This window comes from Drosophila santomea, chromosome 2L (genome assembly GCF_016746245.2).
Source record: "Drosophila santomea strain STO CAGO 1482 chromosome 2L, Prin_Dsan_1.1, whole genome shotgun sequence".
Classification (NCBI taxonomy): domain Eukaryota; kingdom Metazoa; phylum Arthropoda; class Insecta; order Diptera; family Drosophilidae; genus Drosophila; species Drosophila santomea.
Window position 1 is genome coordinate 11,476,247 of NC_053016.2, and position 25,472 is coordinate 11,501,718.

Genomic DNA, 25,472 nt, shown 5'->3' on the forward strand with positions numbered 1-25,472 from the left:
GTGATCTAAATGGGATTATGCTCGTTGGCATGAAAGTAAAATAGAGTCAGGCGCAACCTGTTCTACGATTGACCCCTAAGGCATTTTCTCCCACTGAAGTAAATCTGTATACGATGAGAAATTGCATTATGCTAAGTTCTTTTCACTAAAAAACTATAGGGTCGTTTTGTTAGGGGCCAAAAAGGTGTATCCTAAAAGGCCTTATACAACGAATTGCCTATTTTCATAAACAAATATATGAATCACAAACTTTCTTTTAACATCTGTTTATTTTTGCTGATAATTGCATACAGCTCGGCTATATCTAATACAACTTTTTCGATTGTACGAGTAAATATATTCTCATACAGCTTCAACAGACTTAAGTAGACTTTATGGATTGATTTCAACTGGTAGAGAGATCCATAGATACAAAATATCTCAAGTGACACAGTGTTCTGCAGCTATTATTAGTCCACATTTGACAGTCTACTAAAGATTTGTACATAAGCATGCATGTTGCGTTCGAATTCGAGTTGGCAGACTCCTTGATTTATGCGCATTACAATTGTTAATCTTTATTAATAAGTTACTGTGATAAACGTAAAATTAGGTTAAAATGCATTAGACTACAACTAGTTCATAAACGCGCAAACAATTGCATTGAAATGCAGAAGTACTCTAAAGCGAAGTATGTATATATGTTGGGTACGGAACATCTTGAAGAACATCCAAAAGAATTCGTGAGTGGATGCGAGAACACCTGGTCGAGCAGCAGAACAGCAGGTGACTCACAGTTGCCTAAATGTAGTACAGGCGCACAACCGATTTGGTGATGAGTGTCTCGTTGTCGTAGAAACTGGTTTGGATAGTCACATTGCCGTTCAAGACCTTGGCGGGCATCATCTGGGATTCGGGTGCCGCCTCGATTGTCGACTGCCAGGTGTTGGTGGTGTTGGCACCCACGAATCCCATCTCGAAGAACCACTCCTCCATGATGCGGCCCTTGAAGAGCACCTTCTGGTCGAGGCGAAAGTTCTCCATCGACTCGATGGTGCTGAAGTTGATCTCCCGGGAAACAGCCCGCATGTCCAGTATCTTGACCGGCACCCGCGCCTCGTGCTCCTGGTCCGGTGCCGAGAAGTCTTTGTTCTCCTGCCAGATTATCTTTCCACTGTCGGCATCCCGCAGAATCATGTAGTTGATCTGGAATCCCTTCTGGATCCTGTCCCCGGCGCTCTGGTCGTCGGATCCCATCGCTGCCCGTGGAGGTTGCAAGTCGGTCAATCGGGTGCACTACCAGGTGGGAGCGCCTACGCGTATACGTATACTTTCGGGCAGAAAATCAATTATGTTTATTTTTAATTCTAATTCCCATCCAGCTGATTGGCTGAGAACTAGTTCAATGAATGCGATAACCGAGATGGAATTAGTTCAATCTGATTTGAGTGTAATATATATGCCGCCCTGGGAGAACTAGTTCTTGGTAGCACTTGCAATATAATTTCACTAGCCATATAATTCATTAATTTTTAATAACGTTAATGGTAATGGAATTCACCCTAATAAATGCAATTCCTTCCTTGAGCCAGAATGTTAAGTGGGAATGTTGAAGTTCATGTTAATGGTATGTTAATGGGGACAATCTGGAACTGGAACTGGTTCCGGGGACAAACAGCTGGCTTGCACTACCATCGCTAATTCGCATAAAATATAAAAACATTCCCAGAAAACACAGAAATAGTAATAGTTAGAAATGATTATATATGGCGTCTACATAGTTAGTAAATCGGGTGGCCTTATATTCAACCTGGACAACAATGTGCCGCGCATAGAGCATGAAAAGACCTTCACATACCCACTGGATTTGGTGCTGGACTACGATTCCAAGAAGGTGTCGGTGTCGTTCAACAGAAAGGATGGAATAAATGGTGGGTGTGTCTGGGAATTCTAGAAATATGTATATCCCGCTCACTATATGCTTACAAACAGTTGGCCATGTCCTGGTGGCGGTCAACGGTATGCCTGTGAATGGAGTCACCCTGGATGATGGACGCGATGTGAGGACAACACTGGAGGCACCGGAGAACTATCCCATTAACCTGAAGTTCAGCCGGCCAAAGATGACCACCAACGAGAAAATCTTCCTGGCCAGCATGTTCTACCCGCTGTTCGCCATCGCCAGCCAACTGAGCCCCGAGCCCAAGAGTTCCGGCATCGAGCTGCTGGAGGCGGACACCTTTACGCTGCACTGCTTCCAAACGCTGACCGGGATCAAGTTCATTATAATCTCGGAAACGGGTCTCAATGGCGTCGATCTGCTGCTGCGAAAGGTGTACGAGCTGTACTCGGACTACGTTCTCAAGAACCCCTTCTACTCCCTGGAGATGCCCATCCGATGCGAGCTCTTCGACAACAAGCTCCAAGAGCTCCTCGCCCAGGTCGAGAAAACGGGCATTAGCAATATCGATAAATAAACGTTAGTTAGACTTTGTAAATTGTTAATTATTTGTCTTCTGCTAGGATCAGGGTTATGTTCAATGTGGGAACTAGAATATATTCTTCTGCAGTTTATTTGTTCGAAGTTAAGTTTGTGAATTCCAGTTATCTGAGCTGTTTCAAATATTGGTATAACTTATTGGAAAAGCATTATTAGTAGGAAATACAGTTTTAGTATCGAAAGTGGTTGCTGAAAATTGGAAAATATTCGTATTTTTATTAAAAAACATGTTACTAGTAAAAATGCCAGAGTTAAACGATTTACATTCATATTCTCCACTGTTTATTTTGTTTTTGTTTTTATTCATTCAGCCATCTTAGAAATATTTTGTATATTATACATATTCATATAAAAATAGTTCTTTGTTTAAAACTAAATATATATTACACTTTCAGCGCATAATCTAGACAACACCCTAACCTAAAACAATATATTGCATGGCCTATATGAATGTTTTGTGATCCACGCACAAGTATAAGATAACCAAATAACCAACAAACTCAGTACATGCTAAATGGTGTATATATAGTATAATTGTATATAATAAACTTCTTGAGCAAAATATGACTCCAAAAATAGATTGCAACTGCGTTGAACATTTAAAAATTAAGCAACAATTTCCAAAATACCTACTTAGGGACTAATAAAAAGTATCAAAATGGTTCAAGGCATAACAATTAAGTAAGTTCTTCAATTCAATTTCATCTCCATATAGCACTTGGTGGGGAGTACAGCAAGAGAGGGCCTGTATGTGTTTGTGGTTTGTGTGCTTAAAGGGTGTACTATTGCAAACTGCATATTGCACCTTTCGTTATTCTTCTAGTAACCAGTCTCTGGCTCCTGTTTAAGTGTCATGCGACAGGGCTCTGAAATAGTGCACAAAATGTGTTATTCCTCTTCAATACAGGAATTTGTTTTATTTTTCCTACTCACCCATTCCATATCCAGCGGGTGCGGTTAGCAGCTCAGGAACCCGGATCTTCAGTGGAGTCCGTCGCAACAGCTCCTCGGCGCTGCTGCCCTCGCTTCGGTTGTACTCGTTGAGCGTAATGTCGGCAGGATTGCGCAGACCCAATCCGCCACCCTCGCTGGATACTTTCGCCGGCGAGGCGACCGCTCTTTGGTAGGGATGCATCCTCTGGGGACTGTGCTGCGTTGGCAGCGGTCCGGACCGACTGCCATTGTAGTGCTTGACAGGCATGTCCAAGTAGGAGCTCTCCTGTTGTTGCTGGTGCGTCGCATGTTGTTGATGCTGATGTTGTGACTTGGGGCTATTAAGCGGAGGAGAGATCGCGGCTGGGGCAACGGATGCGGGTGCAGAGGTGGAGGACGAGACGGCGGCTGCGGCTGCCGCTGCAGTGCTGGCCGCGTAGGCCCGGAAGGAATCATCCCCACTGTTCGCCTCGATAAGAGCCTGGATGTGCTGCACCTCAAGGTCTAAACTATGCGTGCCAGGACCACCAGACGCGGCCAGCGAGTCCAGAGAGGAGTTAACCTGACTACCGCCCTCCATGTTGCCTGTGTGGGTAGGACTCTGGTAGTCATTTGACTGATTGGGCGGCGATAGCGGCAGAGGATTGTCAGCCAACTCTCCTGTTAACATACGCAAAAACATTAAGTCAATTAATTGTTCCAAACATATACTTAAAATATTTAAGAACTAACCTCCCAGCAACATCTCCTGCAGCAATGAATCAATGTGGGCCACTCCGAAGATCTTGGCAAACTGGATCTGCTCGATCATCTGCCAGGTAATAGACTGCAGAACCGGCAGGATGAGCAGGATCTCGCCAAAGCGACCGCGCGACTCGTATTGCCGATCCGATATGTAGTCCTCGAGATTATTGAGTATCTGATGCCGAAGCGATTTGATGCGATGCGGTTCATTTAGACCCTTGGCGTCTAAAGTGATTTGAAGAACAGATTATTAAAAGATCACTTTTGTAACTATGTCGAATAACTTACTAGGATCAAAGAAGACTAGGGCCTTGATGCAAGCGAATTCCGTATCATCGATGCCCACGTCCTTCATAACCGTCACCAGTTCATCGATAATGCGCGCGCCGATCCGCGAAATGTCCAAATTTGGTGACACAAGAGGATCTGCAGCGAAAATTATTTCAAAAATGATAAAACTTTCATATATACATAGGTTTCAAAGGTATCAAAAACATTACCTGGACAGTGTCTAGTGATCACACAGTTGTTGCTCAGCAGGAGAACATCCTTCAAGTGCATTGATCGACGCGATAGGCCGAGGAGCAGATGCTCACCAGCATGGGCGCGTAGCAGGGCCACCTGATCATCCAACTGCAGTTCGTTAAAGGCCGGAATCTGTTTGGCCCACTCCACCAGGGTCAGCAGCTGCTGCTTCATCGACTCGCAGACATCGTTGATGCTGGCGAACTGCTTGTTGGAGAGGTCCTCGTTTATGTTTGTCTCCATGGCAGCGCCTGCCTTGGACTGGCGCGACTCATTCTCCGCCTTGACCAAGGAGATCACAGACAGCCCGTTGCCCGGATCCGGGTCGTCATTGGAGGTCCGTCGGCAACTGATTCGATCCCGCTCATTCTGCACCGCCTCCTTCTTCATGCCCGCCTTGAAGCACTTCCTCAGACGGCAGTAGCGGCACTGGTTCCGCTTGTCCTTGTCCACAACGCAGTTGCGCGAAAACCTGCCAATAGAAGTTGAATTTGAGTAATCGTATAGATAGTCGTATATATTGTTATTTAAGTAAAGCTAGCATTTTTGCAATACTAAAGGTCATATCTCATTTAAAGTAATGGCCACATAAACGGCTATATATAACATTATTTACGTTCTTGTCAGTATATTATTGCAGTTTAACATCGATAAGTCGGCGTTAGTGATGTTTATTGCAAAATGCATAGCTCAATTCATTTTACAAATGATTTCTAACTGACTTTTTCGAATAATGGGCAATTTGTCATGAGAAAAATCTCAATCTCCTTGACGTTTTTATACATCATATGGTATGTATGCGTACCTGCAAGTGTACTGATGGTTTTTCCGGACACTCCTCCTAAAGAATCCTTTGCAGCCGTCGCAGCTGGAGGCCCCGTAGTGTTTCCCCGTCGCCCGATCTCCACAAATGGCGCAGACCGTCGGTGATTGCTGTTGTTGCTGCTGCTGCTGCAATTGCTGCTGGCTGCTGCTGGCCCCACTTCCGCTCAGGTTGTTGTTGGGCGAGAACATGCTGTTGTTGTTGTTGCTGCCACTGCCGACACTTCCGCCTCCTGCGCTGCCCGCATTCCCGTTTCCGTTTCCGTTGCAGAGCGCAAAGTTCTCGCTGCTCTGGTTGCTACTGTTGCTTAACCCCAGCCCACCGCCATTGGGGCTGAGGGCGTGGCCAATCGGACTGTGGGGCTGCGAGGCAGCCGGGTAGCCAGAGGCCAGGGCATCCGCGTGCATTAGGTGGCTCTCCGATTCTGCAAAAAAAAAAACGAGTAAAATTGTAATCAGTAAGACGATCAACTAATGTTTATCAAAAGCTGTATTAAGAAAGATTTTATAGCTAAATACATATTCCAGTATAGTATATACGTTGGAAATTCTTTTTCTTACCAAATGGCAAGTTAAACTAGTTCAAGTTTTTAAAAATGGAATATATTCTAAGCTATATTCAAATGTAAACCAATTCGCTGTAAAAGTGTCCCGTCATGCTGAACTCCACAGTTTTGTAGCCGCGGGGCTGGGCGCATGCACAGTTTTAGAAGTTGGTACTGCCTACGCAAATTCCTCGCTACGGTTTTGCAGTCACTGGATATGACATTTTTAATCCACCACAAACTTTGCAATCAAAAAGCAATTAAAAGCATACACAGTCAGAATTTTCCCACAGTACGAAAAAAAAATTCTGTTTAATAGACAAGGAATTTCTCTTATTTATCATATATAAATGACTTATTATATTATTATATTATTATTTATTTACTACATGAGTCGATATTCAATAATATATTCATTTTATTTTTTATACTTTAGACCTTAAAGATTTTAGCAATATTTATAAGTTTGCTCGTTGTTCTTTTAGCTTCTTTAAGTTGTGATTTTTAAAAAACTATCGAAAAATCGCCCAATAAGCAACCACCAGAAATTGCACAAATAACACCAATAATAGCAACAATAAAAACAAAAACAACTGACCGTCACTGGATGCAGTTCGGCTGGCGCTGCTGTCGCGCCTGCGTCGACGTCGCCCCGCCCCCACCTCCTCTGCCGCAGCCGCCGCTGCTACCACTGCCACCCGCCCGCCGCCCACTTTACCACGCAACAGAATGTTGCCAACGGCGACGCGATCGCGACTAGAAATCTTAACTCTACCGGACTTGCGCACCATTTTAATGCAACTGATTAATGAAAAAACACACGACTCGAAATTTTTCAGTCGCGTATCGTATGTTGTGTCTTGGCACCTCTCCTGCTCTCTCTGCGCAGCCGCACAGTGGTCTGATTTCAGAATATTCTGCGTAAAAATATATCTCTCTTTGAAGACAATATGAATATAAATATTTATTTAAAAGAAATAAATAATTCGGAATGTTAAACGTTCATATCTTTACAATCTTATATATATATTATATGTTAATATATATGTATATATTATTAACGATTACATCAGTTTTTGACCACCTTACTACGCATTTTGAAATTTCTAAATTTACTTTTGAAAGCTCGAGTTCCCACCGTGCGTTTTGAGTGTGTGCGTTAATCGACGCTTAAATCAATTCAACTGTGTTTGCATATCTCGACCCCTCTCTCTCGTTCCCGGAGAGAGAGAGCGAGGCCCCAAAACCAGACTTGGGGCTCTCACCAATACAGAGGCACGCAGCCGCAGAGATAGAAATTCATTTAATGGACAGAAGCAGAGGCAAGAGCAACAACAACAACAACAGCAAAAACAACCAGAATGACAACGAGATCGGCCAAACGAATAAACAAATAAATAAATAAAATGTGTAGAAAAAAAGCCGGCTTTAATTTGGTCAGACTTATGAGGGATTGTTTGCGTGTGTGAGAAAATCATTTGGAGAGACGGAAAAACAGAGAAACTAGAAATACTAGTAAAACGGAGAAGAGGAATAGACGGAAAATAGTAGTTACTTTTAATAAACAACAATACAAGTGATCATACTGTGGATGGCAATCACAACTAATACTTGTATATTAAAAATACAAATTAAAATCCCCCTAATAAAAAAAAAATCTATTTTATATATCTATCTATCTATATTGTTATAATAAACATTTAAAGACATTAGCGTGTTCATTTGCCTACGTATAAAGTAATAAACACTATGTTGAATCTTAAATGCAAATTTCAGATTTATCCTTTTCTATAATAAGAATATCTTTTCACTTTTTATCTTTAGATGTAACGAAATTAACTTTGAAAACATTCTGTCTTCGCATAAAATATTCTTTTAATTAGCTCTATAAATACTGTGATTACCTCGAAACGATCGCAGTGGGTGGTCCCCAGAGATTTTCCACTATTTGTCTTATTAGTTTTCATATACCGGGAATTCTCTGAGAGTTAATTGATTGGCAAACATTTACAATTTTAATAGACTTTTCATGATTGCACTCCAAACAGCAAATTAGCCCGTTTGTTTACAGATTCTCAGACAGTTAATCACGGCACCCCGACAATTCCGATCGCCATCCGATATTATATTGTACACCTAAAGTCTATATCCTCACCGCTTGAAAATCCAACGCGAAATAAGAGCAAGTTGCCTCCAAGACAAGTATATGTAAAAAACACAGATGCCAAAAAGTTCTTATCTCTCTGTTTATGGGTGTGCGGTGTGCATTTGTTGTTGTTTTATTACACTTAATATTGTTGTTTTACCAGCTCGAGAGAAACAAGCAAACATACACTGAAACGGCCACGGATAAAAAAGGTAAATAAAAAACCATAATACTCGTTTGCTAACATTTCGCGCATAAAACTTTCTCGCCCCACACTCGCCGTCCCTTTCGCCCACCGGCGCCATCTCGCTCGCACACTCCACGGGTGGGGGAAACAGGCCCCGGTGTAAGTTTTATATTTTTAGCCAACTCATCGTTAGAGTTCACTTTTTTCGACCGCGTCATCGTTAGCATTGCAAAAAATGTTGATGCCCCACAGTGAAGTGGGCAAAGCGTAATCTGAGATTAGAAAATATCGGATTCTTGATTTGCCAAATATTATGATTTGGAGGCTTTCCGATGGTACAAGTATTCCGCAAATAGTTTATGATGTGTTGATAAAACCGCAAGAGCCGAAAACAGCAATCAAAACTATATGTACATTTCACGTTTCCCGATAAGAAGCCACAAACAAACAAGTGTAGCCACCTGAGAATCGTATATAAAAGCAAAGCACTTTTATCAATTAATACTCTAATGCGTTTGCTTAAAATTTATTTAATTAATATGCCGAACACAATACTCGTAACAGAGAGACGACGAGCCCCCAAAAAGTATAAATAAATAGATCTGGAGAGCGCCCTTCCCAAATAAGAGAATCAAGTATTCGCGCCACGACGATAATTTTTGTATTGACTCTTCTGTCTCTCAGCATTGTATTATTGTGTATTATTTATTTATTTTCTTTAATGTAACAATAGAAAATGGTAGAATATGTGCTAAAATATATTACTATTGCAATATTTATTTAGTTTGTTGTTTGAATTTTTTGGCCTAAAATGTTACGCAGGCATGTGTCCATTGTATAAAACATATATATTCATATTCAAATTATTCGACTGCCAAACACACAAGTTGACTGGGAACTTTGTTCGAACTACGCAAAATTTATATTTATTTTTGGCCACAACCTTGTTGTTTACCAAGCAAATATATAGGTTCTTTTTCAAAAAAATATCTTTATATAAGCTTGGGCGATGGAAGTGAAAATATACTTAAAAACTGTAACCACTTTTATGAAACGCCTGTTTGTTAATTGAATTTAATTCCTTTTTTATTAAACAAGGCATCGACAGACGTGTTCACATTTATTTCCGGAGGCGTTTGTATGAATAAGAACCTTTGCATTGCATTAGTCAGCCATTAGTCAGAAGAACAATGAAATTTGATAACAGCCAAACAGTTTATGAGATTGTGAATTGTAAATGGAGTATAAATATTCAATGTGCCGGCAACGCATAAACTCAATGGAACAACCAAGCAACCGATTTTGTTCTTTATAAACTTTTATTATTGAATTTCATGGTTCCTACCAGACAGAGAGCCACATGAAAGGGCTTTATCTAAAATGGTTAGGCTGTTTTTGTAGATTACAGCTCTGGTTTTTGAGATGATATAAACTAATGGCCACCATTTATACGACGAAATTGTAGGCTCGACTTGATTGGGATTATATAAATACTGAGGTAAAAATAGTTGTGATAATAGCTCATTATTTTTCTAAAATGACTTGGGCTGTGCTCGCTTTAGGGAAGCTAAAGTCAGAAATCAGAAAAATCTTGATCACGCTCACACGCACAGATACACAGATTATTGAATATATGCGATAGAGGAGGGCAATTTAGCAAAGACCTTAATTATTGTTTTGTTTCAGCGGCGGCAATGCGAACGACTACCATTAGCCCACATAAATGTGTAATTTTGAAACCCCATCTAACCCCATCTGGGCGCACACACATTTATAGCCCCCAATCGAGCACTATACATATAGACATATGTACATACATAAGTACATATGGAATATATACACTCTTATCGGCGTCGCAGCTCCGCGGCAGAGACTCAATAACGTGCCTAATGGCAGCGAGGCTCCCAACGGCCGCTGATAGCACACACGGCGTATGATCAATTTAAAATCGGCGAGCGAAATGAAAACACTGCAAATCGAAATTGGAAACCGATTCCGAATCCGAATACGAATACGAAACAATAGCTGCACACAACACACGGTGTTCACATGCGACAAGAGCAATTATCAGAAATTGAAAATAAATCGAGGGCAGGGGGAGAAAAATTAAAAATGAATCAGCGAGATATCAGTGGGGCTCTTGGTGATATTCCTAGTCTAATATGGGTATGCTTGCATGCGCTGTAAATGAAAACGTGTGTCAAAAGAAATTCAATTTAAATGCAATGACAAAGCAAAAATACACACTATTTTCATGTTTTTACAAAATATATGTGATATATGATATGATATATTAATAAATGATATGCTAGCACATCTCTTTGGGCACGTGAGAAGTCAGTAAGATGATTTAATACAAATAATTAAAAATAATACATTTTATCATCAACCGAAACCCTGTTCTCAGTTGTCTCATTATTTCGAACCAAGGACTGCTTTTAGGTTGGATCGTTTAAATTTAAATGGCATGTCAGAGATCAAAGCCAATAAATATGCGTAAGACGGACGCCGCAAAGCACTGTCTAATTGCCAAGTAGAAATCTCGCTTGGGAAGCAAATCTCGCTAGGGAGGGTACATACATACATACATACATACATACATACATACATACATACATACATACATACATACATACATACATACATACATACATACATACATACATACATACATACATACATACATACATACATACATACATACATACATACATACATACATACATACATACATACATACTCGTATTTAATATTATCAGTAACCTGCGCAGCTGCATGCACCCACCCACGATGTGAGCTCATGACAACGCCCCGAAATGATGCAACTTTGAAGGTTGTCTGTTCTGTCCCTTTGGTGCAGTGTGACTATAATCAACGGGGCAAGATTTTAGTAGCACTCGTAGTTCACTGGTGGAATTTTCTTTAGCTACTACTGTTATTTGAGCTAATGATTTTGACCCAACAAAGGAAAGGTTATGTTTAATATTCGCAAATTGCATTTAAATCCCGTGTTATACAAACAACATACCATAGATATTGGACGGGCATTACCAGAAAGCCGAAAACCCAACTTGAGCATTGCATCACGTTGGGGAAAACAGGGGGAAAATTTAGAGTTTGGATGGAGCAAACACTTGGTGGTGGAAATATCTGTGAAATCACCGAAAGTTGAGCTCATCTCCAGGAATCTACGTGGTGATCTTTATAGGATTCCATTCGCACCCAATTGTGAACTTTGGAGACGATTCCTTTGCCCTTAGCTGGAGATGATCTACCCACGAATGTTTACCCTGGACATTAGAAATATTCAACTTGTCATTATTTGTGAGAAAACTATGAAGTCTGTTGACAATTCCACACTGCGACAAATTTTGTAAGACTATCTTTTACGAATAATAGGTGTTTGCTTTGCCATTCATTTTTGTTTATTGGTTTTTAAGTGGATTATGTGAAATTGGAAAACCCTTATGCGGTTGCGAAATAGTTTGGTCATTGGTTGGTTTTGCCTGGCAAATATGGGTAGTGTCAACACTTTGTGCCTTTTCCAGCTAACCGAATGCGATCATTGGCTCAAGTTGGGCTAGGTTAGGTTGTTTATTTAGAAGGCAAAAAGAATCATTAATGATCGCATTCTGTCCACTTTTGAGATTTCCCCTCGTTGGTCTGATCCAATTAAAAGCGACGGCGTCTCGTAAGATTCAACTTTTTATTGGCATTATCATTATTTTTATGACTAATAATTGCGCTCATATTGTCTATAATTAAAATGCTAAAAACGTCTCAATTAAATTGTTATTAACAAAAAGACAAAGCGGCAAGCAGCAGGCAGCACTCGGACCAATCAAATGACAAGCCGACAGCTAAAACTATTGTATCCGAGTATTTGTATCTCTAGAGATACTGATGCTGAAAATGCTGAAAGTAAAACTTCTCGCCTGGTACTTAGAATCGAGTCAAGTGTAATTTCCATTAACTATGTTTGCTATGGTCGCCGTGTCCGTCTGGCCTCTTAATTGGGCGCTAACGTGTTTCAGATACATTTGTATCTCCAAACAGCAAATAGCCGAGCGCAATTAAAGCAATCCTCGCCTTGAACCGCGTATCATGACATTTAGAACTTGACTGCGCCAAGCGCTCGCTTAGCTCACCCAAAGCCTGGCTTTGAATTACTCGTCTTGGAATTAATTTTCTAAATCTTTTCTATTCTGTGCTCATCCACTACGGATATTCGCCCTTTTGAGATGCAAACTGCACCAGAGCTTAGGCGTTCTGTTATAATACTAATTAGCATATAAACAAACTGTATTTTCAATTAATTTTGTGAAAATCTAACTGCAAGTCACGGTGAGTAGAGCAGTGACTGAAAGCGTGTGAAAGCAGTAATTAAAAATCCCCAAAATAACCTTTTATTACCACTTCAGCAAACGGGATGTATACGATATTCCAATATTGCAGCTGGTCACCATGATTCAACACAAATTAAGTTTATCCTAACCTATCCTCTTTCTATTTCTCTGCCGTTAACTAGGGTGAAACTGAACTTTTTGCGAAAAATCACGTTTCCGCCATCACAGTGATCATTACTCTTTCTAGTTTTCTAGTACATAAGGATAAAAGCACTTTCATAAAATATAAAAAAACATTAAAAAATTGTATAAGCTACTTTAACTTGCATGGATACAATACTTTGCCCGATTCTTTGGTTTACTCTTAAAAGTACTTTTTTAAATACGCACACACAAAACTTATTAAAGGATTAAGTGTTTTCCTGAAGTGAGCAGATTTTAGGCATGCAAACTTTCGATTTTCGACTTATCTGAAATTCGTTTTTGGTGTTTAAAGTGTCCCAAGTGCTAGGGACACTCAATCAGACTTGATTTCCAAGCGTTTTAAAAAAATACCTAACGATAACAGCGAACTTCTGTAGATGTAAATCTCGAGTGGCCTTTCCTTATACATAGCGATATGCATACAGTACGGCAAGTATTTCCGGTTAATTGACTGCCATCCGAGAACTAGTGATTAGTTCAATAAGGTAGCTGAATAATTGCAAGAAATTAAGTACAAATCGAACACGTAGTTGAAGTAGATTTTCTTATGACTGCGGAGGGGTTGCCAAGTGCTCACCGCCCTTGATGATTTATAATCGAGGGGTCTACTTATATCAGTAATAAATGTACCAATAATGTGAATATTTTCAAACTAACCGAATGGCAAATGATAATTAACCCAGCCAGTCGTGTGCAAAAACGCATAGGAACGAATTTTTATTCGGCTGACTGATTTTAGATTTATTCTATCTTTAGCCTGATAATAACGTCACATTTTATTCTCCCGCAGTCGCGCGCACCAACAATGAAGTAAACAAAAACATATATTTTAATGTTTTTAATCGCAAGCTAAGGCATACATTATAATTGTATAATACTGTTCTAAATAAAGCAAACAAAAGACAGAATTGGCAGAATTTAATGTCCGAATATTTGACCACCATTGATGGCAAATTATAGTTAGTATGAGGGAAAACAGCTACGCTCAGGTAAACAGCATTTAAATATCATTTAATTTAGGTTCATTTCATTTTAAGAATCAGCTTTAAGTATTATCAACGCAACTTGGCCAATTGTATTTGCCGTTGGCTGTTTGTGGCTTTCTCTGTTTCTTGGCTCTTGATGAAATCTTATCGCCTTGGATGCACACGGGCAGAGAATCATAATCGCTGATAAGCATTGCAATAAAGTTGGTTGTTTTTATGGTTCAGCTACATATGTGTGATAATGGGCCCTGTGGGCCACGATTAATCCCCTACCCCCAGTGAATGGCTTGCAAACGATGGCATCAGTAATCTGCGGCCAGATATAGTCAGAGATAAAACCCATATCGTGAGTGGGGCAACGAATTACAGTGCAATTGTTTGTTTAGCCCCACAAATCGCGAATCGATGAACACATAATGAGGAGAGATCTACATGAATTGTATCGCCTGATTTTGGCTTTGAATTATTTGCGATGTTGTCATGGACGCAATTAAGTGTATCTTATCAGAGGCGTTAAGCTGTGGGAACGAAACACATTGCGGCGATGGTCAGTCTAGACCTTTAGATACCCATCAAACTAAGCTGTAGCCTTAAATTTCAGTGTATAATCTTTCTTTCCCTTTTATTTTCTTTTCTTGGAAGATCCCATTTATTCCCGACAAGCTTGTTATCATGTTGGCTTTTACAAAAGGCTTTCTCATCATGACTCGATTAAATTTGAGATTTCGAGGGGTTTCCTGCAGATTCCTTTTTAAACATGAATGTAGCTTGTTGCCAAAACTACGCATTTCTAATGACCCTACTAACAAGGCCTTACCCCCATTGGTTTAAGATTAGTCCTAATCACAGCAATCTGCTTAATCTATAAAGTATTTCGTGTCAGCATAAGAATTATTTATGGGAATTAAGAAATCTGAAGTAGGCTGCTAAATTACTTAATAGTTATTTTCACTTCTACTTAACATTTAAAATATGCTTAATTAGAGACACTACGTATTGATAAGTAGGTTTCAGTCTAAGGATGTTCTATGCAATATGATCGGAAACCTGACCGTAGCTTAAACAGGATCCTTTTCCTGGCTATTTGTGTCTTTAACAAGTTAATAATAGTTGGCGCGCTTTCTTTTCATACTTCCCACTCACCCATTATATGCAGAAGATTTTCTTCCAGAAGAAATGCATCGTCGTAGCTTGAGTTAGTCAGATTCTCCGTTTTCATATTTAGCAAACTGGGCAACATTGAGGCGTACATTTAGATTGTTTTAATCTCTGGCTGATAGTTGGCGTATTGAAATGATGTGTATATATAAAACCGATCCGGTTGGTAGCAATGAATTCTACAAAGTGTGGGAGACGCGTCCCTAGTTCCTGGTACGCAGTTAATGAAGATCGTAGACGAGGGTAAATATTTGAAAATCCTTCACACTCTTGGGCAAATTGAGTTTTTTCACAACCGATTGCTGCTTTTGTCGCTGCTGCCGACTTTGTTGTTATTGTTGGTGAACATTTTTTTATAATTCTCTCGGTTTTCTGTTTTTTTTTTTATGTTTTGTTGCCGATTGTTTTTTTTTTTTTCAAGCCAGCTAAGGTGAGGGGCCAGAGACACACTTAAGTAAAGTTAAATATTTGCACAAATTAAAACCGAAAATAGCTGAAGCGATGAAAGTTAAGGAGCGAGGGAAAACGCCGCACTGCTCAGAAAAACCGAAGCGAACCGAACCGTCGGCAATTGGTTCGATACGATATATATATATGTATATATCTATATATCTATTTACATGCGGGCCGCTTAAATAAATAAATATAAATTGGCCGGCGGGTAGAATTGTTTAAAAATATCACAGTTAATTTCGCGAATCCTTTTCCGATGCCGCACAGGTGCTCGTGCAAAATGTTTCGTGTTGAAAATTGGGTTGTTCAAGCCGGCTTGTGTTGTGTCTTGTGTGTTGTGTTGTGTATTGTTGGTAGAAAGGTAATAGGGTGTGAGCCTGCGGCGCCTGTATTATTACCGCCTAGTGCAAAACACTGACTAAACCTCAAATAATGTTCTCAACACGTACTAACTGTCTTAATATTATTTGTTGTAGATATAGAAGCCGACGGCCCCGACGAAGCGACTACGAAAGCTCTGGATCGCTCGGCTGGCTCGAAGCTGACCGAGCCCAGCGATCGCACAGAAACTTTAATAAATATAATTCTGGCTATTCTGACTAGACTGTTGTTGTTGTTGTTGTTGCTGCTGGTGCCGTTGTTGTTGTTGCTGGCACCGTGATTAATAATATTGCAGCGCCGCACTCGTCTTGGCAAAATTGTTAACACTTCAGCTCGGCTCGTATCGTATCGTATCGGATCGGATCGTTCGTATAGCTCGGATCGGCTTGGATCGGCTTGGATCGCTTTCGATCGCCCCGAATCGGGGGCATGCGCATAAGATCGACGCGCTAGTACCGCCGGTCTTATCAGACTAGATTAAGCGGATTCCACTCACACGAACGCACAGAGCTGCGTATATACATAAATCAAATTGTTTAATGGCACATATAATAAAACCATATCTCTGTGTATTTGTTTTCGGGGCTATGTGTGCTTTTGAGCTTTTATTAAATAAATAGTGTTTATTGCTTATTTTTTTCACAGTTTAGGAGATTACCAAAAGTTGGGCACTCCGAAAAAAGTCGAGAGTTCCTCTCGAGATACTTGAAAGAAACACCTTTCAATAATATTCGGGTTTTTATAATCAGTTGATACTAACACTCTAAAAATTTGTGAAAGATATCTTAATCTCTTTTGAAGTTTAAATCAATTAATTTTTAAATGTTAACTGAATCTATCACTAAAAATAATTTATTTGAATATTGTTATATGTATAAGATACTTTCTCATATAGTTTTTTGAGAGGATAATAAAATTGAACAATTTTTAAAAAGATCATTCCTATGTTAACCTGTAAAAGTGACGTAGGGATATGTATAAAACCCGACTTTTACGTGTTGCATCTAAAGATTTCGCCTGCTGATTCCTAATCTGATAATATGGTTATGTTCTGCAAACACTCTTAGGTTGCTTGAACAACTTAAGAGCTTTCTGGCCTAGGAGAAATGTGTTTCTCTATTATTCTATTTGTAGATCACTTCACTTTCAGCTCGGCAAACAGGCAGTCTGGTATCGCCTTAGTTTCTTATCACAGCCGGAGCTGCAGCCTCGTCGCCTCAGACAGCGACGAAAAAAGAGATAGAGATACAGATATAATATATATAGTGAGGCATTATAGTAGGTCGTTGTTACTGATTGCATCGTCTTGGCTGAGACGCTTAGTAAGCGCCTTAGTCTAAGCCGTCCAAGGCACCCACTTCTCTGCCGCTTATCGTTGAAATGCTGAGAAATCAGTCGGAAAATTCCGATTTGCCAGAGATACACTGGGATAGTGGAAAACCGATGACGGGTGTCTCTTCAAATGATTTGTTCGGCTTTTCGGTTTCTTGGGCCGCAGCGTCGAGTGCTGATTGATACTTCTGATTCAATTGAATATAATTCGCTGTCATTCAACACCATGCACAATCGCAGTCAGCTGGTCGTCGCCAGCCGTACTTTATACGCCGGAATTTCTGTGACGAAACGAAGCTCCACGCCAGCCCCAGTTGCCCACTCACGGTGCACTTTGGATTCGAATGAGGAATCCATTCCGAATGCCGCCCGTTTGGCGTCATCATCGGACATCACACATAAACGTTGGGCTTGCGGAAACTTGATACGATTATGATTCGCCGATTCTGGTGGCAACAAAGGGGTTGAGTTGGCTAATTGCTGTTTCAATTGAATGTAAATGGATGTGATATACACAAGAGATCCAAGCCAATAGTGTTAATAATTATACTTCTGGTTATGCCCTATTTAACTTTGGCTACATTTATTTCCATATGTAAAAGTTATTCTCACCAAGGGAATCCACTCTGTTGTTCTCTTTCTGCGGCATTGATGCAAAACATCATCTGGATGATCCCTCGAATGGGGAAAACGGGGTTGAGCGATTGCATTAAGTGCAATTACAAAATATGTTTACCAGCACCCATCTGTAATCTGTGTGACTGAGTGGGTGTGGGTAGCCCGGGAGAACGGGCAATCAGGACATGACGCATATGTTTTGGTTTGAATGCACCGACCAGCTTACTCGATCCAATCCAATCCGATCTGAGTAGTGAATCACGGACGCACAAAACAAGTGTTGTCCCCACATCGTGGATCATGGATCGTGGAGACGAATTCGAAGTTGCTATCCGAACTCCGGCAATTGCTATCTGAGAGATACGTTTCCGGGGGTGTGGTGGTGATGAAAATAATGCATGTAGCGAGAGAAAAACCGCAGTAAGAGTGGAAAACAACGGGCACAGAGATAGAATTGAAATAAAATGCATGTCATGTTCGTGCTGATGGCTGTCGCTTTTCCCGGCCACATGTGGCGACCCTTGCTGGCGTGCAATTTCCAGGGAATTATGAAAATTAGCCAAGCCGAAGGCAAGCTGCCATTTCGTTTCTTTTTGTGCGAGACTTATTATTTTATTTGCATACATTTTTATAGAGACAACACACCGAAGAACGAGCCATGGGACACACATGTGATTTGCATGTGCGGTTCGTCATCGCCTTCATGACGATCACCATCATCATCATCATCATCATCATCATCGCGATCACTCGCCGTCGCCTGACAGGCACATACTTACATATGTATGAATGAATGCAATGATGACGATCGCAATAATGACGATTGTGGTAGGTTTTCATAATGTTTGACTGCAATTTACTATTTACACTTCATTTAGCGGCGACAACTTTAAGTGAAATGTGTCCACATGGGCTGAGTGGTTTGCTCGCTTTCCCGTATATCTGTGAGATACTCGCCGCGGCGATTCTCCTGCGTGAAACAATAAGATATAATAGGCATCGCAATTGAATAAAGCTGCCCGCAGCTCCAACTAATTGGAGAATTAGCTCAAGTGTGAGGATAGTCCGGCCAAGTAGGTTGTGTAAGGAGCGAGAATGGGTTCACTGAGGACTACTATTACTAAAAGCAGATGATACTCGACTCGGAAAGCTTTTCCCCAATCGCCACTAAGTAATGCGACTTTAGTCTGAAAAGAATTAGTAACTGCCGCGGTCAGCAGTTCATGTTAAATTGAAAGAAGTAGTCAGGTATTACTATGCATCGAAAAATATGCAAGGTGCATTAAGCACAGCACTGATTGAAGTTATGTTATGCAGTGTATCATAAGTATAATAACCAATTGTTTTTACAACTTCTTGGTCACTTTTGCATTGACCACCATTACATTTTATATATGAAACTGGCTTGTCTGGCGGTCACTCTCAGTTTTTATTATCCCATACATGTACGTATATATGCCAGACGATTGCAAAACGCCTCTAGACCTCAAGCAAAGTGACATATTTGTTTACTTTATATCGCAAGTGACGCAAGGCACTTCTTCAATTATCTACCATGGAAATTAATGAATGTTCCAAGCGGATATCATATAAGATATCCGACCTAAGTGGGTTACTTTGTTAGTTCGTCTGCCAATGCCACTATGCGACTATTGCATCTTAGATAGCGGAAAACAGTATTTTTAATTATGCCGCTTGACCCAAAACCAAAAGAACCATAACAGAAATAAAAAGCCTCAATGGATCGCAGAACGCCGAGGATTTGCGAAGGCGAATACAAATCAAGGGAGTTCGCGTCTGGGCGATAACCTCCATATCATATCAGCCGGGTGGGGAGTCGCTCCTCGCTTTATATGGCATATATAAACATACATACATATATACATTACACATATATATAAATATATATATATATACATAAGGATGAAGGCACGGGCCTGTGACCCTCTGCCATGCATAATACGGGCCAATAACAGGAGGCATAAACACCGCGGGTAAGGTAAAAACCAGAAAGTAAATGCACATCGACTAAGGTGACACAAGCCCCTTAAAAAAAGGTTGAGCTAAAGCTAAAGCTATAGACAGACAGTCGGGCTGATCGTCTCCATAAATATTCAACAACTTGGAGACGTTGCTGGCTGCTTGTAAGCTGGACATATATGTATGTACATACATATAAGCCACAGTATTTAGTCGCACCGTGTGTTTGCCATTGCGCATACTTAACCCTTTGGGGTTAAGTTAAACATTACGATTACGTTTCACATCGCTTAAATTTGTGCGCGTTTCCTTTGTTTTTCACAGCCCCATTTACTCGCATACTGGATACTGGATACTGGATTTCTCGGTACACCGTTTCAATTGTAACTTTAATGCCATCATCAGCGGTTGCAACAGCCGGCACAGTGCCAGCAAATTTTCCTAATCAATAAACAAATTATAAACATTTATAATGATTGCAGGCTTATCGTTTGAACAGCGTTCTTATCAAGGCCATGGCGCTCTATTTTTAATGCCACCACAGGTCTATCGGAATCGGACACGATTTTGCCACCACACGTGGCACGTGTTCAACGTCTTGTCTTTTTTTTACCTTACTTTATAAATTATCGTTAATTTTATAAGCAATAATACTAACCACATGGCATGAAACTACTTTAAAGTCGCATTAACAAGACATAAAATATTATATTGGGTTGACTTTTGTGAGACATATAATATATGTCTGATTTAGAGACAACTTTATATCAGATACCAGAGTTGCACACTTACCAGGATCGTGTAACTCCTGCTCCATTTTCTCCACCTTTTTCACCTTCATCAGCTGCTGACCATCCGTGACACTCAGGTCCTGCGGATGCTTCATCGTATACTGGTTAGCTTTTATTTACAAGTCGGTCGTGGAGATCCAATCACATAGTCATAAAGCAATGCCCGGCAACTGTAAGTGGAAAAGCAATCGATAAGCTGTCGTATATCAATCTACTACTGGCTAAAACACACAGAAGGCTAGACGAACACATTAAATTTTTAATGATGGCCCGCTAATCGAGGGAAGTATCGCCTGTAAATCTACAAAACTGTATATACAATATATGGGGTATTTGTCGTTTGTGCACACAATGTAGGTGTCAACTCGAGTGGCCGACAAGCAAACGCTTCACATTACATGGCCCCCATCGGATATTTTTGGTTGGGGAGGAGTCATTTGCTTAACGATCCCATATCAGCAATATGCCAAACACACCTGTACTAGGGATAGCGCTTATGGGCATTTTTATAAAGCAAAGCTATGTACACTCCCCCTTGGAATATCACAACTGTCCGAAAGGTAACACGTAACACCTCAAAAAATACCCAAAATCATAATCTTCAATGCTTTATTGACTAGCAGATAACAAACACTCATTCCCGCAAAAAAGGTAAAAGTGAAAATAGTAAAAAAAAGGAGAGAATTCACTGTTTGCTGATAGCGCCGAAACAGAATTTCTGATTATCGGGCATTTATTGTTTCTTCTGCCCATTTACCATTATGCGAATTTGTTTTTCTCCGCCGACTTTTTGCGATTTTCGCTCGAGTGCCAGAAAGGCCGATAAGCTCCATGGGCTCTACGGGTTCTATCGCACTAGGTCTCCCTGTATCTCCCTCTTAATTTCTCCCTCTTATCGCTTATCGTGGGGCTGCTGACGCAGACCCCCTCGTCTGCATTGTCAATTCGTGACCTTTGAACCCTTGAAACTGTTGTGAGTCGCTGGAAAGGGGCCAAAAAAGTCACAAACAGAACTGTTTAATAAGCTTCTAAATTTCCGGGAAAAGGCTGATATACTTTGTTTACCTTAAAACTCCGGATCTACAAAGTAATGCAGTCTTAGTGTAGGTCAATTTTAGTCGCAAATGTACTTATACTTTATACTTTAAGACTGTATCGCATCTGGTTTCCTTAGAATTAGACTTCACATTGAGATCACACAACTGACGACCAGAATCACACACAAAGCTCTCGTTTGCAGTTCAAATCGATTGTGTGAAATATTTTATTCGAAAACCCCATTTTTTGAAATTTTAAGACCATAGACAAAATTGAAAAATGTGTTCACGTGATGCGGCGTCCAATCAATTGATCGACTACAAGAACAATGACTCCGAGGTGCAGAGGGAGATCACGACATCCAGTGGAATTCCAGTTGGCGTCAAGGATGCCATACAGACGGTGGGACCGAGGGGTCCTGCCTTGCTGCAGGATTTTCAGTTCCTCGACGAGATGATGCACTTCGACACGGAGCGGATTCCCGAAAGGGTGGCCTACGCCAAGGGAGCCGGGGCCTTTGGGTACTTCGAGTGCACCCATGACATTTCCAAATTCTGTGCGGCCGCCATATTCGATAAGGTTAGAAAACGAACGGCCATCGCTATGAGATTCTCGGTGGCCAGTGGGGAGGAGGGTTCTGCGGATACGGTACGTGAACAGCGTGGATTCGCCGTCAAATTCTACACCGACGACGGCATCTGGGACATCGTGGGCTGCAACATGCCCGTGCATTATGTGCGGGATCCCATGTTGTTCCCCAGCCTGGTCCATGCCCAAAAGCGCAATCCGCAGACCCACCTGAAGGATCCGGACATGTTCTGGGACTTCATGACACTGCGTCCGGAAACCCTTCATGCCCTGCTCATGTACTTCAGCGATCGTGGAACTCCGGATGGCTATCGCCACCTGCACGGATACGGAGTGCACACATACCGCATGATCAATGCCAGTGGGGAAACGCAGTACGTTCGGTTCCACTTCAAGACGGACCAGGGCATCAAGAACCTGGACGCCCGACGATGCGAGGAGCTGATGTCCCACGATCCGGACTATGCCATCAGGGATCTGTACAACTCGATCAAGAAGGGCAACTATCCCAGCTGGTCCATGTACATTCAGGTAGGAATCGTATATCTTTGAGAACGCTGTTCTTGATATGCCCTGTCGCATAAACACGCTTGTTTAGACTTTTGTATCAACTGATTATCATATTCCAAGAATTTATATATGCTTTGGTATACTAAGGTTTCCTTCATTTGTAACCTGTAGGTGATGCTCAACGAGGAGGCGAAGAAGTGTCGTTTCAATCCGTTCGATGTGACCAAAGTGTGGCCCCAGAAGGACTTCCCCCTGCTGCCAGTTGGCAAGCTCGTCCTCGATCGCAATCCCACCAACTATTTCACGGAGGTGGAGCAGCTGGCCTTCAGTCCGGCCCACATGGTGCCGGGCATCGAGCCATCGCCGGATAAGATGCTCCAGGGTCGCCTCTTCGCCTACGGAGATTCGCAGCGCCATCGCTTGGGCGTGAACTACATGCAGATACCGGTGAATTGTCCGTATCGTGTGAATGTCCGCAACTTCCAGAGGGATGGTGCCATGACGGTGACTGACAATCAGAACGGCGCTCCCAACTACTTTCCCAATTCCTTCTGCGGACCGAAGGAAAGTCCTCGAGCTTTGGGTTTGCAGACGTGTTGTCCTTTGAGCGGCGATGTCTATCGATTTATGAGCGGCGACACCGAGGATAACTTCAGCCAGGTCACCGACTTTTGGACCTACACCCTGGACAACTGCGGCCGGAAGCGGCTGGTTCGCAACTTGTCCGAGCATCTGACCGAAGCCAGCCAGTTCCTCCAGGAGCGGGCAGTGAAACTGTTTACCATGGTGCACTCCGATTTCGGGAGACTGATGACGGAGGCCCTCAACACGGCGAGAATTTCCAAGTTCTAGGATGTTCTGCATACACTTGAGTGGAAGTACTTGGCGCACTTTTAAAAATTATTGTTACACAAATTTGTTTTTGCATCTGTTCTAACTTTCGAAATGTTTCCCAACTGAATAGTAAATGAGAAGTTTAAATGATAAAGTGCGAGATTATCATACTCTTTATACACTCTAACCTTGCTGTGAACGATTGGCAGTGAATTTTGTGGCATTTATGTACATTTTTGGTGGTGGCCTTAAATATTTGGCTATACATTAAAATAGTCAATGTATTTCCGCGTCATTTACTTAGCATACTTTCAGGAGTTAACCTTGAGTACTGGCTCGTCGTAATGATCGTCGCTAATCTGGTTACCCAACGGATCTGCTGGCTGTGATTATCCAACCCGGATGATAATGCCCTCTCGGAGACCTCTCCCCATCACAACCCATCGAGATCTGTCATTAGCTAGTCGCTCTGTTTGCATGCTGCACACGTGTCTGGGCGTTCTGCGCTTGGTTGAATTCGCCGGAGTACAGTGCGATTCGTCATTAAAGGGCTTCATTTGAGTTTTGCATTTATGTATTTACCCTCAAAATGTGCAGTTGGTCATTAAATTACTATTTTACACATTAGTAATTATTTTTAAGACTGTAAACTGTTTGCTTTAAGATCGTAAATTTTATTATCTTCTTCTAACTTTGTCTAGAAGACAAATATTAGTGCTACTAAAGCTAAGCCATTTACACACATTTTATAAGCTTATTTTCTTATGTTTATAATGTAAGCTTGTAATAAATGATTTAGAAACCTACATATAATATTAAACTTCGTATATTAAATACAACCCACCCAATGAATTTGTTTATATTTTTCCAGTTAATTTGTGAGATTATCCACTTGATGTGTCAACACTTTCCTTCGCATAAGCGCCCACCATCATTACGATTTTGTAACGCACTGTATGTTAAACCGAAAAGCTTGTCCAACTCAAACGCTCAGCAAATAGTCGTAGCAAATGTTGGCAACTGGTTGAGCTAAGCGACTTGAAGGCAGTAACTAAGAACTTAATAAACTTACTTAAAGCTCAATGGCCAGACGATGTTCTAACTATCTTTGTTGTTTCTGTTGTTACTTCAGCTGCAAGGCTTTTATCAGCGACTGCTGCCGCTGTGGTTTTTGTTGTTGCTCTTTCGAGTTGTTATTGTTGAGTTGACTGCATGAATGAAAGCGAATAGGGAGAAAAAAGGCAGACACACACTTGTTGATTTCTTTATGCGATTTTGTGGCTCGTTATATTTAACGTTTCTCCGTATTATTTGGTTGCGTATTTTGCTATTTTTGTTTTCTTTTTGGCACCGCGACACGCTTCTCCGTTTTTTTGGGAGAGATTTCGTTGTTTGGCTTTTGATTTTTTACTATTATTGCACTTGTTGCCGCCGCTGTGAAATTCATCTCGGGCGTTTATTTTAATGAGTGACTTTTTGCAGGGCAGTTGTATAACTGGCCCACTGCATATATTCATTTATATCAATCAAAGCGGAATATACAGCTTATAAACATTGTCTTTGTTTTTGCCTTTTGCAGTTGTTTCTTCCAACGTCACTGGAATTCAACTACGGCTTCTGTGTTCCGTTACAAAGCGCTCACTTATCACTCTCTCTCTCCCTCTATCTCTCTCTAGCCACCCACTCTCTGCGCTCTCTGCCACACACACGCACACTAGAACATTGCTGTTACGTAGTTGTTTTTGCCAAACAAATATTCCGTTCACTTTATAAGTTTAATATGCATTAATTGCATAAATGTGGCGTTCCTTGCAGCGGGAAGGGGGCGGGGAATGTGCTCGACTTGCAAACTGCAGTTGATTGAACCCGCGC

The 25,472-nt window shown here is 41.1% G+C and overlaps 4 protein-coding genes across 6 annotated transcripts; 2 read left to right on the forward strand and 2 right to left on the reverse strand.

Annotated features, from left to right (window-relative positions):
* Positions 1-250: 250 nt before the first annotated feature.
* LOC120458572 (probable cGMP 3',5'-cyclic phosphodiesterase subunit delta) lies at positions 251-1,383 on the reverse strand. Its single transcript, XM_039646271.2, has one exon. The coding sequence runs from the start codon at positions 1,234-1,236 to the stop codon at positions 781-783; it is 456 nt and encodes a 151-aa protein (XP_039502205.1). The 5' UTR covers positions 1,237-1,383; the 3' UTR covers positions 251-780.
* A 268-nt stretch (positions 1,384-1,651) lies between these two features.
* LOC120458571 (trafficking protein particle complex subunit 4) lies at positions 1,652-2,477 on the forward strand. The gene is made up of 2 exons (XM_039646270.2): positions 1,652-1,910; positions 1,972-2,477. Exons 1-2 carry the CDS (start codon positions 1,736-1,738, stop codon positions 2,454-2,456), a joined length of 660 nt encoding a protein of 219 aa, XP_039502204.1. The 5' UTR covers positions 1,652-1,735; the 3' UTR covers positions 2,457-2,477.
* A 264-nt stretch (positions 2,478-2,741) lies between these two features.
* LOC120458567 (transcription factor HNF-4 homolog) lies at positions 2,742-25,179 on the reverse strand. Of its 3 annotated transcripts, XM_039646265.2 has the most exons (8): positions 24,673-25,179; positions 20,632-20,800; positions 5,487-5,928; positions 4,657-5,153; positions 4,445-4,582; positions 4,145-4,381; positions 3,413-4,072; positions 2,744-3,345 (listed from the first exon to the last, which is right to left on the reverse strand). In XM_039646265.2, the coding sequence occupies exons 2-8, from the start codon at positions 20,723-20,725 to the stop codon at positions 3,299-3,301; spliced, it is 2,115 nt and encodes a 704-aa protein (XP_039502199.1). In that variant the 5' UTR covers positions 20,726-20,800; positions 24,673-25,179; the 3' UTR covers positions 2,744-3,298. The 3 variants fall into 3 exon arrangements, with proteins under 3 accessions (XP_039502200.1, XP_039502198.1, XP_039502199.1); XM_039646266.1 differs by lacking the exons at positions 20,632-20,800; positions 24,673-25,179 and adding an exon at positions 6,647-6,851 and having other exon boundaries at positions 2,742-3,345; XM_039646264.2 differs by lacking the exons at positions 20,632-20,800; positions 24,673-25,179 and adding an exon at positions 15,061-15,935 and having other exon boundaries at positions 2,743-3,345.
* LOC120458570 (catalase) lies at positions 21,823-23,754 on the forward strand. Its single transcript, XM_039646268.1, has 2 exons — positions 21,823-22,787; positions 22,938-23,754. Exons 1-2 carry the CDS (start codon positions 21,948-21,950, stop codon positions 23,616-23,618), a joined length of 1,521 nt encoding a protein of 506 aa, XP_039502202.1. The 5' UTR covers positions 21,823-21,947; the 3' UTR covers positions 23,619-23,754.
* Positions 25,180-25,472: the final 293 nt, after the last annotated feature.

Coding starts and splice junctions, on each gene's coding strand:
- LOC120458572 (XM_039646271.2), bottom strand. CDS start 1,236: ATGGGATCCGACGACCAGAGCGCCGGGGACAGGATCCAGAAGGGATTC.
- LOC120458571 (XM_039646270.2), top strand. CDS start 1,736: ATGATTATATATGGCGTCTACATAGTTAGTAAATCGGGTGGCCTTATA. Junction 1,911..1,971: donor CAGAAAGGATGGAATAAATG/GTGGGTGTGTCT, acceptor GCTTACAAACAG/TTGGCCATGTCCTGGTGGCG.
- LOC120458567 (XM_039646266.1), bottom strand. CDS start 6,839: ATGGTGCGCAAGTCCGGTAGAGTTAAGATTTCTAGTCGCGATCGCGTC. Junction 4,583..4,656: donor GATCACTAGACACTGTCCAG/GTAATGTTTTTG, acceptor TTTTCGCTGCAG/ATCCTCTTGTGTCACCAAAT. Junction 4,073..4,144: donor GCAGGAGATGTTGCTGGGAG/GTTAGTTCTTAA, acceptor GTATGTTAACAG/GAGAGTTGGCTGACAATCCT.
- LOC120458570 (XM_039646268.1), top strand. CDS start 21,948: ATGTGTTCACGTGATGCGGCGTCCAATCAATTGATCGACTACAAGAAC. Junction 22,788..22,937: donor GCTGGTCCATGTACATTCAG/GTAGGAATCGTA, acceptor TGTAACCTGTAG/GTGATGCTCAACGAGGAGGC.